Source organism: Lissotriton helveticus, chromosome 12, assembly GCF_964261635.1.
Source record: "Lissotriton helveticus chromosome 12, aLisHel1.1, whole genome shotgun sequence".
Lineage (NCBI taxonomy): Eukaryota > Metazoa > Chordata > Amphibia > Caudata > Salamandridae > Lissotriton > Lissotriton helveticus.
The window spans coordinates 6,002,497-6,015,852 of record NC_136073.1 but is presented as its reverse complement, the minus strand read 5'-3'; the positions used below and the strand labels follow the sequence as shown (position 1 = coordinate 6,015,852).

At 50.2% G+C, this 13,356-nt stretch overlaps 1 protein-coding gene across 2 annotated transcripts in view; it reads right to left on the bottom strand.

The window, feature by feature from the left end:
- Nucleotides 1-13,356, bottom strand: part of CBARP (CACN subunit beta associated regulatory protein) — a 49,591-nt gene that overhangs the window by 15,961 nt on the left and 20,274 nt on the right. For both annotated transcript variants that reach the window (XM_078670973.1, XM_078670974.1), the window contains exon 7: nucleotides 12,523-12,715. In XM_078670973.1, coding sequence (XP_078527099.1) covers nucleotides 12,523-12,715 — 193 coding nt within the window. The remainder of the gene's footprint in view (nucleotides 1-12,522; nucleotides 12,716-13,356) is intronic.

Sequence of the window (13,356 nt, the reverse complement as noted above, 5' to 3'; positions counted from 1 at the left end):
CTCCGTACGTCTAACGTATGGAGCATTCTTTCCGCTACCGTTTGTGGGTTTTGGAAGAATGCCGGCAAGTCAATAGTCTGGTTGAGATGAAACTGTGACACCACCTTTGGAAGGAATTTGGGGTTAGTACGTAGCACTACCCTATTTGGATGAATCTGAATGAATGGCTCTTGGATTGTGAGCGCTTGTAGCTCACTAACACGCCTCAGTGACGTAATAGCAATTAGGAAAGCCACTTTCCATGTTAGGAACTGGAGTTCACACGAGTGCAGTGGCTCAAATGGTGGTCCCATCAGTCTGGTGAGGACCACATTGAGGTTCCACACCGGAGCTGGCGGTGTTCTTGGGGGAATGACTCGTTTCAGGCCTTCAAGGAAAGCTTTAATAGCAGGCACCCTGAAAACAGAGAGATGCTGCCTATTTTGAAGATAAGCTGCGATGGCGGATAGATGTATCCGAATAGAAGTGAACGCTAGATTGCACTTGTAAAGATGTAGCAGATAGCAAATGATGTTAGGGATAGATGCATCTAGCGGGTTGATGTCATTGGCTGTACAGTAAATGACAAAACGCTTCCATTTTGCAGCATAGCATGCTCTGGTAGTTGGCTTCCTTGCCTCCTTGATGATGTTCATGCATTCTTGAGGTAGGTTAAGGTATCCAAACTCTAGGACTTCAGGAGCCAGATCGCCAGGTTGAGCTGTTGCGGATCTGGATGCTGAATTTCTCCATGGTTCTGCGTCAAGAGTCTGGGCGTGAGGCGCAGTCTTTGATGCGGCACCACTGAGAGTTCGAGGAACGTGGTGTACCATGCTTGGCGCGCCCACGTTGGAGCAACCAGGATGAGAGTCATCGCGTGCTGCCTTAGCTTTCTTGCCACCAGCGGTATCAGAGGGGCTGGCGGAAAAGCGTACGCAAATTTGCCTGACCAGTTCATCCATATCGCATTCCCCTGCGACTGTGGGTGAGGGAACCTGGCGGCAAAGTGTTGGCATTTTGCGTTTTCTTTTGTTGCAAACAGGTCTATCTCCGGATGACCCCACCGCTGGAAGTACGGGAGGAGTACTGACAGATGTAACTCCCACTCGTGCATTTGATGGCTGTATCTGCTGAGCAGATCCGCCATCTGATTGTCCTTGCCCGGGAGGTGTTCTGCCATGAGGAAGATGTTCCTCTGAATGGCCCACCGCCACATGCCCTGAGCCAGATGAGACAGCTGTGGCGAGTGGGTGCCCCCCTGTTTTTTAATGTAGTACATCGCGGTCATGTTGTCCGTCCGGACTAACACTACCTTGTTGCACAGATGTACAATGAAGGACTTGAGCGCCATGAAGATTGCCATCAGTTCCAGATAGTTGATGTGCATCTTCTGTTGCTGCGTCGTCCATAGTTCCTGCACGGTGTAAGTGAGCAAATGAGCTCCCCATCCCTGGAGAGATGCGTCCTCGTCAGGATAATCTGTGGCACTGGCTCCTGCAACAGTCGGCCCTTGCAAAGGTTGTGTGGAGTCCACCAATGCAGAGAGTCGTATGCCCGACTGGTAACCAACACTAGGTCTGTTAATTGTCCTTGAGCCTGTGTCCACTGATTTGCTAAGCATTCCTGGAGCGGACGCATATGCAACCGTGCGTGAGGGACTATGAAGATGCAGGAGGCCATCATGCCTATCAACTGCATGAACACTCTCGCTGGAAGTGAGTGTTGTGGTTTGAACTTTTGGATTAGAGACTGCATGCTGTCTATCCTGACTTGGTTTGGGTGAGCCATGGCCGTCAGGGTATTGATCGTCGCGCCCAGAAACTGCCGGACATGTGCCGGCTGAAGATGCGACTTTGGGTAGTTCAACGAGAAGCCCAGATCGTGAAGGAGGTGAATGGTAGTCGACATGTCCGCGGCGCACTGTTGTTCCGACTTGGCTTGAACGAGCCAGTCGTCTAGGTAGGGGTAGACATGGATGTTCTGCCTCCTGAGGAGCGCCGCTACCGTCGCCAGACACTTGGTAAACACTCTTGGGGCGGGGGTCACTCCGAAGGGTAGGACCTTGAACTGATAATGTTTGCCTTGGATAGTGAATCTGAGGTATTTCCTGTGGGACGGGTGTAGTGGAATGTGGAAATAAGCATCCTTGAGGTCTAAGGTTGCTAAGAAGTCCCCTTGGTTTAACAAGGGAAGAATCTGTTGCAGTGTAAGCATATGGAAATGTTCTGACAGTATATACAGGTTGAGGGGACGCAGATCCAGAATGGGTCTGAGAGATCCGTCCTTCTTTGGAATAAGGAAGTACAGGGAATACACCCCTGTGCCCTCCTCCTCCACCGGCACGAGCTCGATAGCGCCTTTTTGCAGCATCACCACTACTTCCTGCTGCAATAAGTGGAAATGCTCTGCGGACATAGGCCGTTGCCTTGGTGGAATGTTGGGTGGAGTGGACTTTAACTCTAGACAATAACCTTACTGGACAAGTTGTCGCACCCACCTGTCTGTGGTGATGTTTCTCCAGACGGGCAGGAACTGCTGTAGCCTCCCCCCGACAGGTGTTAAGTGGTCGGGGGGCAGTGACAGAGAGTCACTGTTTGCTTGGGGTAGAGGAGCGGGAGTTGTTGTTTCCTCTGCCACGTCCTCTGGTGCTGTTTCCTCGGTAACCCCCCTTGTTCTGTTTGGGGTACGAGGATTGTGCTCCACCTCTGGAGAACTGTGACTGTTGACCCATCTGTCCTCTGGTGACTCCACGCGCACCTGAGCGACGAAAATTGTTGCCACGAAACTGTTGTGATTGTAGGGCCCCCATAGACTTAGCAGTTTCGGTGTCTTTCTTTATTTTTTCTAGGGTGGTGTCAACATCTGGACCAAACAGTCTATCAGGATTGACTGGCTGATTAAGAATGGTTGTTTGAATGTCAGGTTTAAACCCAGATATGCGGAGCCAAGCCTGTCGCCTCAGCATGACGCTAGTGTTAATGGCCCTAGCGGCCGTGTCCGCGGCATCAAGTGCACACTTTATGGCTGCGTTGGAGATCAGTTTTCCCTCCTCTATAAGCAGTTTGGTAGCCTCTTGAAACTGCGGAGGCAGGTGTTGTAAAACTTGTTCTAGGGTGTCGTAATGCGCCCTATCGTAACGTGCCAAGAGTGCCTGTGTATTTGCAATACGCCAAAAATTGGCAGCCTGTGCAGCTACTCTTTTGCCTCCTGCCTCTAGCACTTTGGACTCCTTATCCGGGGGAGGAGCTTCACCCGTTGTTTGGGAGTTGGCCCTTTTGCGGGCATTTGCGACCACCAGGGAGTCAAGCGGCAACTGTCCCCGAATGTATGCAGGGTCTGCAGGTGCTGGTCTGTACTTTTTTTCGATACGTGGATTGACCACTCTCGCCCTGGTAGGTTCTTTAAAGATGTCCGCAGCATGTTTGAGGACCCCTTTGAGCATAGGCAGTGTCTTTACTGTCCTTTCAGAGACTGAAAAAGTGTCAAATAAAAAGTCTTCTTCTACTGGGTCAGCATGCATGTCCACATCATGATTAGCAGCTGCCCTCTCAATGAGTGCATGAAAACCTGCAGAATCTTCTGTTGGGGAGGCACGAACACTGAAAGGCTGTGGGTCAGGCTGTGGGTCTTGCCCCACATCCTGGGTGCTTTGGTCACCAATGTCATCATATGAATCCGGCTGTGCATCTGGTTCATTGATGGGGAAAGTGTATTGGTCATCTTCATCATATCCCTCACCCTCAGAGTGTTCTGGGGAAGGAGTTGGGCTCCTTCTTGGAGGAGGCTGGATAGGTTCCATGAGGCCTGAAGCGTCCTGAGGAAGCCTTTTCTTTTTCAGGGGGATGACATAGGAGTCCACTGGCTGTGAAGTGATTCTCCTCTTGTAAAGGGTCAATTTGCCCGTGTCTGCGTCGATAAAACGCTCAGAATCCTCTTCTGAGTCGAGTACCCGACTTGAAAACGCCCCTGCCGTCGAAGAATCCGGCTTCTTTGGCGCCGATTTTGTTGAAAAGGCCTTCGGCGCCTCCTTTGGCGGCAGAAGGAAGAGAAGTTTATTCGCAGGCTTCACCGGAGTGTCCATCGGCTTCTGTGGCGATGGCATCGGAGCCGACGTTGCAGAGGCCTTCTCCCTGATTCTCTGTAGTGAAGCGGCGACGAGGGACGCGTCACTTACAGTGGCCTTTGGCGTCGACGAGGAGGACTTGACCTTGCCCTCGGATCCGACGTCCTGTTGCCCCTTCTGAGTCTTTGACGATGATGCCGCAGCCGCCGACCCAGAGTCCTTGGACCGATGCGCAGATGTACCAGCCTTCGATCCGTGTGACTTTTTCGGCTCCGTCTCCACCACGCGTCCGACTAACGGAGTCCCAGTCGGAACCGGAGCCGTTTCGCTGGCTGTTGCGGGCTTTGACGGCGCCGCAGCGGTCGACCCGTGCCGACCACCCTTCTTAGAGGATCCCTCCTCTGTCGTCGATTTTGACACTGTGGAATCGACAGACTTCTTCGACTTCTGTGGCCCGGAGGTCGACGGAGTCGATGAAGCAGCGGGTTTGGTCGTTTTCGTTGGTACGGCCGCCATTTTAGGTGTGCTCGAATCCATAAGTTTCGGTTTCGATTTTGGGTCGGCCATTTTAGGTGTAGTCGATACCGTAGGTTTCGGTTTCGGTTTCGATAAGGCCTGCCCAGCAAGTTTGTCCGTGGCCGGGCCGGAAGGCGGGGCCGTGGCTTGCGGTACGGGGTCTAGGGTAAGGCCGACAGGCGATCCCGTGACCCGATCTCGATCTTCGTAACCTCCGGGGCATAGCTCGTCCCCTGAGCTATCTTCCGCGGCCCCATAAACCTCTTCGACGTCCCCTACCTCTTCGACGTATTCAAGGCCTTGACCCCCGACTCCGTCGTCGTGTTCCGGATCTGCCTCGACCTCCGTCTCGGGCGGGGAGATTTGAAGATGATGGCTCTGGTCCTCGTCTTCTTGGTCGCCGAAGATGTTTTCTGGATCTGGGGCCGCTTGTCTGGCTTCAAGGCGCACCGCGCGCCGAATCTTGAGTGTTTTCTTGGACCTGAACTTTGCACAGGCCCTGCAGTTGCCGTCGTCATGGTCTGGCGAAAGGCATTTGTTACAGACCGGGTGCAGGTCTATATGTGGGTATTTGGACCCACAGAGCGGACAGAGCTGAAACGGACTCCGCTCAATGCTGTAAAGTTGCAGTCGTGTCGCGATGAGAAGGCCCCGATGTCCGAAGAGTGTAAGCACTCCGCTGATTCCGACTCCAAGAGACGGAAGAACTCGAGACCGCACGCAAACAATACCGACGCAAAGAATACAAGGCCTTTTGGCCGTTTAAAGTTAGTTTTTCTCGGTTCTGACAGAGAGACGTCGAGACCGCATCCGAACCCAATGGCGGAAAAAAACAATCTGGGGATGGAGCCGATGCCCATGCGCACTGTAGTCCAGGGGAGGAGCCACCTATCTCAGGATACTTCGAAGACTCTTCCAGGACAACAATGTGCGATCATCCGGACCCAACACTAGGCGGCGATCTAATGCTAAGATATGAATTTAGCAGCCCACATGCCTCGAACACTCTGTACCAACTCAGAGTACCGTTAAACACTAGGTGCATCGGACCCATCAGCCCGGAAGACGAGCATCCCAGGTGTCCGAACTGCGCCTTCAGGTTTACGCCCTCCCACCTTCCCGAACCAGCTTGCCTGGAGATGGCCCTGCTGAATTGCAGGTCACTCCCAAAACACCAGACAGAAATCAACCTATTACTAACAGAGTCGGACATTGACGTTCTGTTTTTAACAGAAACCTGGCTATCCACGAGTTCCGACCCGGATATTGTCCAAGCTCTACCTCCCGGGTACCTCATTAAAACTCTCAACAGACCGACGGGTACCGGGGGGGGAATTGCGATTATCTATCGAGATAACCTTGCTTGTCAGTTTAAAGACAGCCCCATCCTAGATAGTGAAAATGTTCTTTTTTCTTTACATCTGCCGCCATCTACCACACTATCTGGGGTCCTAATCTACCGCCCCCCTGGTCAGGTAGGGCGCTTCATAAACTCGCTTATGGATGCCATCTCCTCTCTGGCCTGTGTGACTCCCAACTTTACAATCCTCGGAGACTTAAATCTCCACTTCGATGATCAATACAACAAACTCGCCACAGATTTAAAAACCGATTTAATTTCCCTCAACCTACAACTTCTCAGTAATGATCCCACTCATACGAAAGGACATTTACTGGATCCCATTTTCTCTAATCTCTCCAAACTATCTGCTCAAACTCCCCTGCCCCTTCCCTGGTCAGACCACTTCTTGGTTCCTTTTAAATTCCAACTTCCAGGGAAGATGGTGGATATTCCTCGCCCCCAGGTCCCGTCACGCCCATGGAAAAAACTAGACATAATCCTATGGGAACGCTCTCTGTCCTCCACTCTACCTACAGTAGACCCAGATCCGTCTAAAGCTGAAATCCAATTACATAAATGGATTAGCGACTCCCTTAATACAGTCTTGCCACTCAAAACCCTCCCTTCCTCCAGGAAATCCTCCAAACTACCGTGGTTCACCGATGAATTACGCGAACTAAGAAAGAAAGGCAAAAGGCTAGAGCGCCAATGGAGAAAGAACTGGAACCCAGAAGACAGAAGTGAATATAAAATCCATATCAGGCTCTATAAAAACGCACTCAAAACAGCCCAGGCTTCCCATTTCGAAGAGCAAATAGCCTCAGCGGCAAATTCTGCAAAAGAAACCTATAGGATAGTTAAACTCCTCACCAAAATTCAGGACCCACCGTCACCACCAGACCTGGACGGCGCAAAATGTAATCAGATGGCCGAATTCTTCTCGAAAAAAATAGAAAAAATCCTGATTTCCCTCCCGTCTGCTCCGATCGCATTAGGACACCCTAACCACTTCCCCCGCCAAGACACCCCGAGGCTATCCTCCTTCCCCCAAATCACCACCGAAACGTTCCTTAACGTCCTACATAAAGTCAAAAGCGGCACTCCATCAGATCCAGCCCCGATCAGTAAACTAAAGCTAGTTGCTTCCACCATAGCTCCCCCTCTCACCAATCTGATCAACGCCTCCTTCAAAAATGGCACAGTCCCGGCAAACTGGAAAAAAGCTACAGTCAAAGCTCTCATAAAAAAACCGCATCTAGACCCCACAGACCCATCTAATTTTTGACCGATCTCACTGCTACCGGCTATCAGCAAAATCGCCGAGCGCGTTACAAACCAACATCTCTCTGAGTTCCTAGAAACCAATCACCTTCTCCGCCAGTCCCAGACAGGTTTCAGACCAGGACAGGGGACCGACACCGCACTGTTAGCCGTAGTCGAAGAAGCCAGGGGCATATTGGACGCAGGAGGATCAGTGGCAGTGATCCTCCTCGACCTGAGTGCCGCCTTCGACACGGTGGACCACGCAACCCTTGTTCACCGTCTTGGGCTGATAGGAGTGGAGGATTCCGCATTAGCCTGGATCTCATCCTTCCTTGAAGACAGGTCTTTTCAAGTAGCAGATGGGTATTCCACCTCCAAGGCTCAAGCACTCAAGTGTGGGGTGCCTCAGGGATCCTCCCTGAGCCCCACACTTTTTAATGTGTACATGGAACCACTCGAGGATGTTGTCAAGCCTTTCGGCATTAAATCAATAATGTATGCTGACGACACCCAGCTCGTCGTTTCCCTCAACCAATCAGACAACGCCCTCCCTAATCTATTCAGTTGTCTGGAAAAGGTACACCAGTGGATGTGCGATTCCTGATTAAAACTGAACGGGGAGAAATCAGAAATACTCCTCCTGGGAAACCCTAAGAAAATCCCCACTCCCCTTCCCTGGCCACCATGCATGGGAACCCCGCCATCCCCCAAACCCGAAGTAAAGAGCCTTGGGATATGGCTGGACCAGGAGCTCAGTTTTAGGACTCAAGCTAGGAAAACCGCGGGAACCTGCTTCGGCCTTATAAAGATGGCACGAAAGATTCTACATCTACTCCACCTCCATTCCAGAAAGCTCCTAATGCAGGGGCTGGTGAACTCCAGATTGGATTATGGCAATGTCCTTTATCTGGGGGCCCCAGCCTCTGTAGTCCACAAACTTCAATGTGCACAAAATGCGGCCGCCAGAATCCTCACAGGAACCGCAGCAAGGAACTCGGGCAAACCAGCTCTTAGAAGCTTGCACTGGTTGCCAGTAAGGGAACGGGTCAACTTCAAATCCCTGTGCATAGCTCATAGAATTATGCACAATGAAGGCCCTCCCATCCTTAGGCCACTTGTGACAAAACAACAGTCTAGTAGACAATTAAGATCAAACTCCCTTTCCCTTGCAAACGTCCCCAGAATCAGGAAGTCCAGAACAGGCGGCCGCCTGTTCTCGTACAACGCCCCCAGACTATGGAATGCCCTTCCTCTTTCCCTGAGGCAAGAACACAATCACCTCAGGTTCAGGAAACAACTAAAGACCCTACTCTTCCCCTGAGCCCTCCCCTCTGTTTCCTCACCCCACAGGACAGTGGTCACTAGCGCTGGGAAGCCCTAGGGCAGCTATGCGCTCTATAAAACCCAAAATCAAATCAAATCAAATCATGTTAATGAGAGAACAACTGCCATGTTTATGAGAGAACAACTGCCATGTTAATGAGAGAACAGCTGCCATGTTTATGAGAGAAACGCTGCCATGTTTGAGAGAACAGATGCCATGTTTATGAGAGAGAACACATGCCATGTTTATGAGAGAGAACCGCTGCCATGTTTATGAGAGAGAACCGCTGCCATGTTTATGAGAGAGAACCGCTGCCATGTTTATGAGAGAGAACCGCTGCCATGTTTATGAGAGAGAACCGCTGCCATGTTTATGAGAGAGAACCGCTGCCATGTTTATGAGAGAGAACCGCTGCCATGTTTATGAGAGAGAACCGCTGCCATGTTTATGAGAGAGAACAGCTGCCATGTTTATGAGAGAGAACCGCTGCCATGTTTATGAGAGAGAACCGCTGCCGTGTTTGAGAGGGAACCACTGCCATGTTTATGAGAGAGAACAGCTGCCATGTTTATTTAGGAGTACAGCTGCCATGTTTGAGAGACAACAGCTGCCATGTTTATGAGAACAACTGCCATGTTTATGAGAGAACAGCCGCCATGTTTATTTAGGAGTACAGCTGCCAAGTTTGAGAGAGAAAAGCTGCCATGTTTATGAGAGACCAACTGCCATGTTTATGAGAACAGCTGCCATGTTTATGAGAGAACAGCTGCCATGTTTATGAGAGAACAGCTGCCATGTTTATGAGAGAAACGCTGCCACGTTTATTAGAGTGGCCTCCAACAATGTTTAATGTGGAGAACCGCTGCCATGTTTAGTAGAGGGCACTGCCGCAATGTTTATTTAGGAGGGCAGCTGCCATGTTTATTTAGGAGTACAGCTGCCATGTTTATGAGAGAAAAACTGCCATGTTTATGAGAGAACAGCTGCCATGTTTATTTAGGAGGGCAGCTGCCATGTTTATTTAGGAGTACAGCTGCCATGTTTGAGAGACAACAGCTGCCATGTTTATGTGAGAACAACTGCCATGTTTATGAGAGAACCACTGCCATGTTTATGAGAGAACAGCTGCCATGTTTATGAGAGAACAGCTGCCATGTTTATGAGAGAACAGCTCAACAATTCTCAACTCACCCTTCATTCTCAGGTCAGCTCCGTGGTATCTTCTTCTTTCCTTTCATTGCGCACTATTCGTAGGGTGTCCCGTTTTTTTACTTTTTCTGCTCTCAAACTTATCATTTTGGCCATGGTGGTGTCCCGCCTGGATTATGGCAACGCCCTATATGCAGGTATTCCTGCATATAGTCTTCGACGTTTGCAGCAGATACAAAACCAGGCGGCCCGCCTGGTCTTTAACCTTCCGAAATTTCACCATTCCTCCCCTCTCTTGAAAACCCTACACTGGCTTCCTGTGCGAGCCCGGGTCCAATTCAAACTCGCCTCCATTACTTTCCTGGCTCGACAGGGCTTGGCACCCGCATTTATCTCTTCTGAGATTACCCCCTATGTTCCCACCAGGGAACTGCGTTCTTCCTCTCAGTCCCTCCTCACTATCCCTCGCTATCGGAGAAAGAAGTGGGGAGGTTCGAAATTTGCGACCCTTGCCCCAACCCTGTGGAATTCCCTCCCTCTTGAACTTCGTTCCCTCACTCTGTACTTAGAATTTCGCAAACACCTCAAGGCTCACCTGTTTTCCAAGGCCTTTGACTAAACATTTTTAGCTTCACTTGCTCCCTAGGCCCAGATCTTTTCAGTTTTAGCGCCAAGAAACCGCTGGTGTATGTGCGCTGTACAAGTATTTTTAAACTCAAACACAGCTGCCATGTTTATGAGAGAACAGCTGCCATGTTTGAGAGAACAGCTGCCATGTTTGAGAGAACAGCTGCCATGTTTGAGAGAACAGCTGCCATGTTTATAGAGAACAGCTGCCATGTTTATGAGAGAACAGCAGCCATGTTAATGAGAGAACAGCTGCCATGTTTATGAGAGAGAACCGCTGCCATGTTTAATATTGAGAACCACTTCCGTGTTTGAGAGAGAACCGCTGCCATGTTTATGAGGGAGAACCGCTGCCATGTTTATGAGAGAGAACCACTGCCATGTTTATGAGAGAGAACCGCTGCCGTGTTTGAGAGGGAACCACTGCCATGTTTATGAGAGAGAACAGCTGCCACGTTTATTTAGGAGGGCAGCTGCCATGTTTATTTAGGAGTACAGCTGCCATGTTTGAGAGACAACAGCTGCCATGTTTATGAGAACAACTGCCATGTTTATGAGAGAACAGCCGCCATGTTTATGAGAACAGCTGCCATGTTTATGAGAGAGAACAGCTGCCATGTTTGAGAGAACAGCTGCCATGTTTATGAGAGAGAACAGCTGCCATGTTTGGGAGAACAGCTGCCATGTTTATGAGAGAAACGCTGCCATGTTTATGAGAGAAACGTTGCCATGTTTATGAGAGAGAAACGCTGTTACGTTTATGAGAGAGAACAGCCGCAATGTTTATTTAGGAGGACGGCTGCCATGTTTAACAAAGAGGACAGGTGTTGGATTTAATATTGGGACCCGCTGCTACCTTTGTTAGAGAAGCCCGCTGCCACGTTTATTAGAGTGGCCTCCAACAATGTTTAATCAGGAGAACCGCTGCCATGTTTAGTAGAGAGCACTGCCGCCATGTTTATTTAGGAGGGCAGCTGCCATGTTTATTTAGGAGTACAGCTGCCATGTTTATGAGAGAAAAACTGCCATGTTTATGAGAGAACAACTGCCATGTTAATGAGAGAACAGCTGCCATGCTTATGAGATTAGCTACCATGTTTATGAGAGAGAACAGCTGCCATGTTTATGAGAGAACCGCTGCCATGTTTAGTAGAGGGCACTGCCGCCATGTTTATTAGAGGGAACCGCTACCATGTTTGTTAGAGAGGATCCCTATGTAGGATGACAATAGCAATCTGCCCATGTTTATTCGGGAGGACGTTGTCACGTTAAATAGAGAGAACCCCTGTCTAATTTAACAGCGTGAATGCTGCTGGACCGCTGCCATGCTCTTTTTTTCTTTTACGAAGGACTGTACCATGTTTAACAGAGAGGACCACTACCATCTTTTATAGAAACGAACGCTTCAGGATTGATCAACCAGGACCACCCACGTATTTATCTTATTTTTCCACAGTGCCCCTCCTCCTGTTGTTTTTGATAAAGTCCTCAATTATATTTTTCTCTGTGCTTCTGTCTATGCGGGAAATATGCTGGATTGTGTAAGGCGGAGAGCACCCCTGCTGGTGCTGCTGTCAGGGATTTAAGTCTGGGCTGCAGGCCTTGATCCTGTAGCTGAGGAGGACCCCAACGGATGCCCCCCCAATACAGAAATGTATAGTGTGATGCTTCAGAATGGGAAAGACGTGGCCATGCCAGTGTTCACAGGATTATACAGCAGAGTCAGTGAGACCCCCCACTCTCCACCACAGACTCAAACTAGCTGAACAGGCAACAAAGAGCCGCGGTTCTATATCACGATATCGAGTGATAAAATGGCAACAATACAGACTGCAGGAGGTCAACTACCACTATATCCAGTCCGGTTACGTATGTATGCGTAAGAATGTATTTACCCTTTTTAACTCCACATCCTTGTCCCTTCAAGATTTGTCTCTTCAAGATGTATAGATGGGAGCTCAGTGTATTAATATTGCACTAACCTATACAACCTGACCGTGACGGTGTAGTGGTAGTCCATATACTAAAAAACATATTTTATATGCAGGTCAATATCCTACGCCTACGCTCAAAGTGATGCATCCCTCACTGTACGTAGCACTGCATTCCGTCAGCATCCCAGGAGCATCGCTGCTTCAGAGGGCAGCATCTACCTCTTCGCCCAGGTAGAAGCAATGCTCCCTGACAGCAATGGCGCATCCCAGGAGCAATGCTGCTGCCTGGGGGCAGGGTCCCCCTCAGGGGCAAGGTGGTCCTTACCTCTCATGTCCAAGCTTGATGCCCGCTGGCTGCTCTCAAACTTCCACTTCTTGATCTTGAAGTAGGGGCTGGCCCCCTCCAGGCTGGCATGGCGTCGGAGCCGGGTGAAGAACTGCAGCACAGCCCCCTGGCTCGGGGATGGTGAGGTATCACTGGCTGCTCCGCTGCCTCCTTTCCTACCGGTGGCACCTGGCTGAGAGGGAAGGAGCGCAGGCAGGTGAGCCAAAGGAAGGAAGAGCCTGGGAAGTGATGCGATGGACAGGAGGCGGGAGCAGCCGAGAGGAAGGCGCGGGGAGGTATGGAAAGGGGGAAGTAGAGTGGACAGAAGACCGGTGGAACTGGAGCTGACCTGGGAAGGGGTGAAATGAGAGAGGTTAGGGAGGGTGGGATGAGTGGTGATGAGACACACCTGTGGGCCCTTGTGGCTGAGGTCATGAGGCTTCCCCCTAATCCTGGGAGGCTGTGACCCCCTTCCCTAAATTCTGTCACCCCGCCCAAACTTAAAATCTTGAACTTGTCAATGTTTAATCTTAGTCCAGCTAAATGCAAACCACTGAAAAAATCAAAGTGAGCACAACCTCTGAGTTTCATATCAGACAAACCAAAGATGCTACACAAGATGCTGGCACTCTCTTTTTATTACAAGTGTCTGCACACTGATCTATTTTATGTACCCCCCAGCGACCCAGCAATATGCGAGCCACATGGAAGCGCTCTGCCTTTCAGCGAGAGATGTTCGACAGCAGAGCCTAGCACTGCTGAAAGGAGTACATGGAGAAAGCCTACCAGGTGTTGCTGCGGCCGCCTCCTGTCAGGCTACGAGTGACTGTTGGT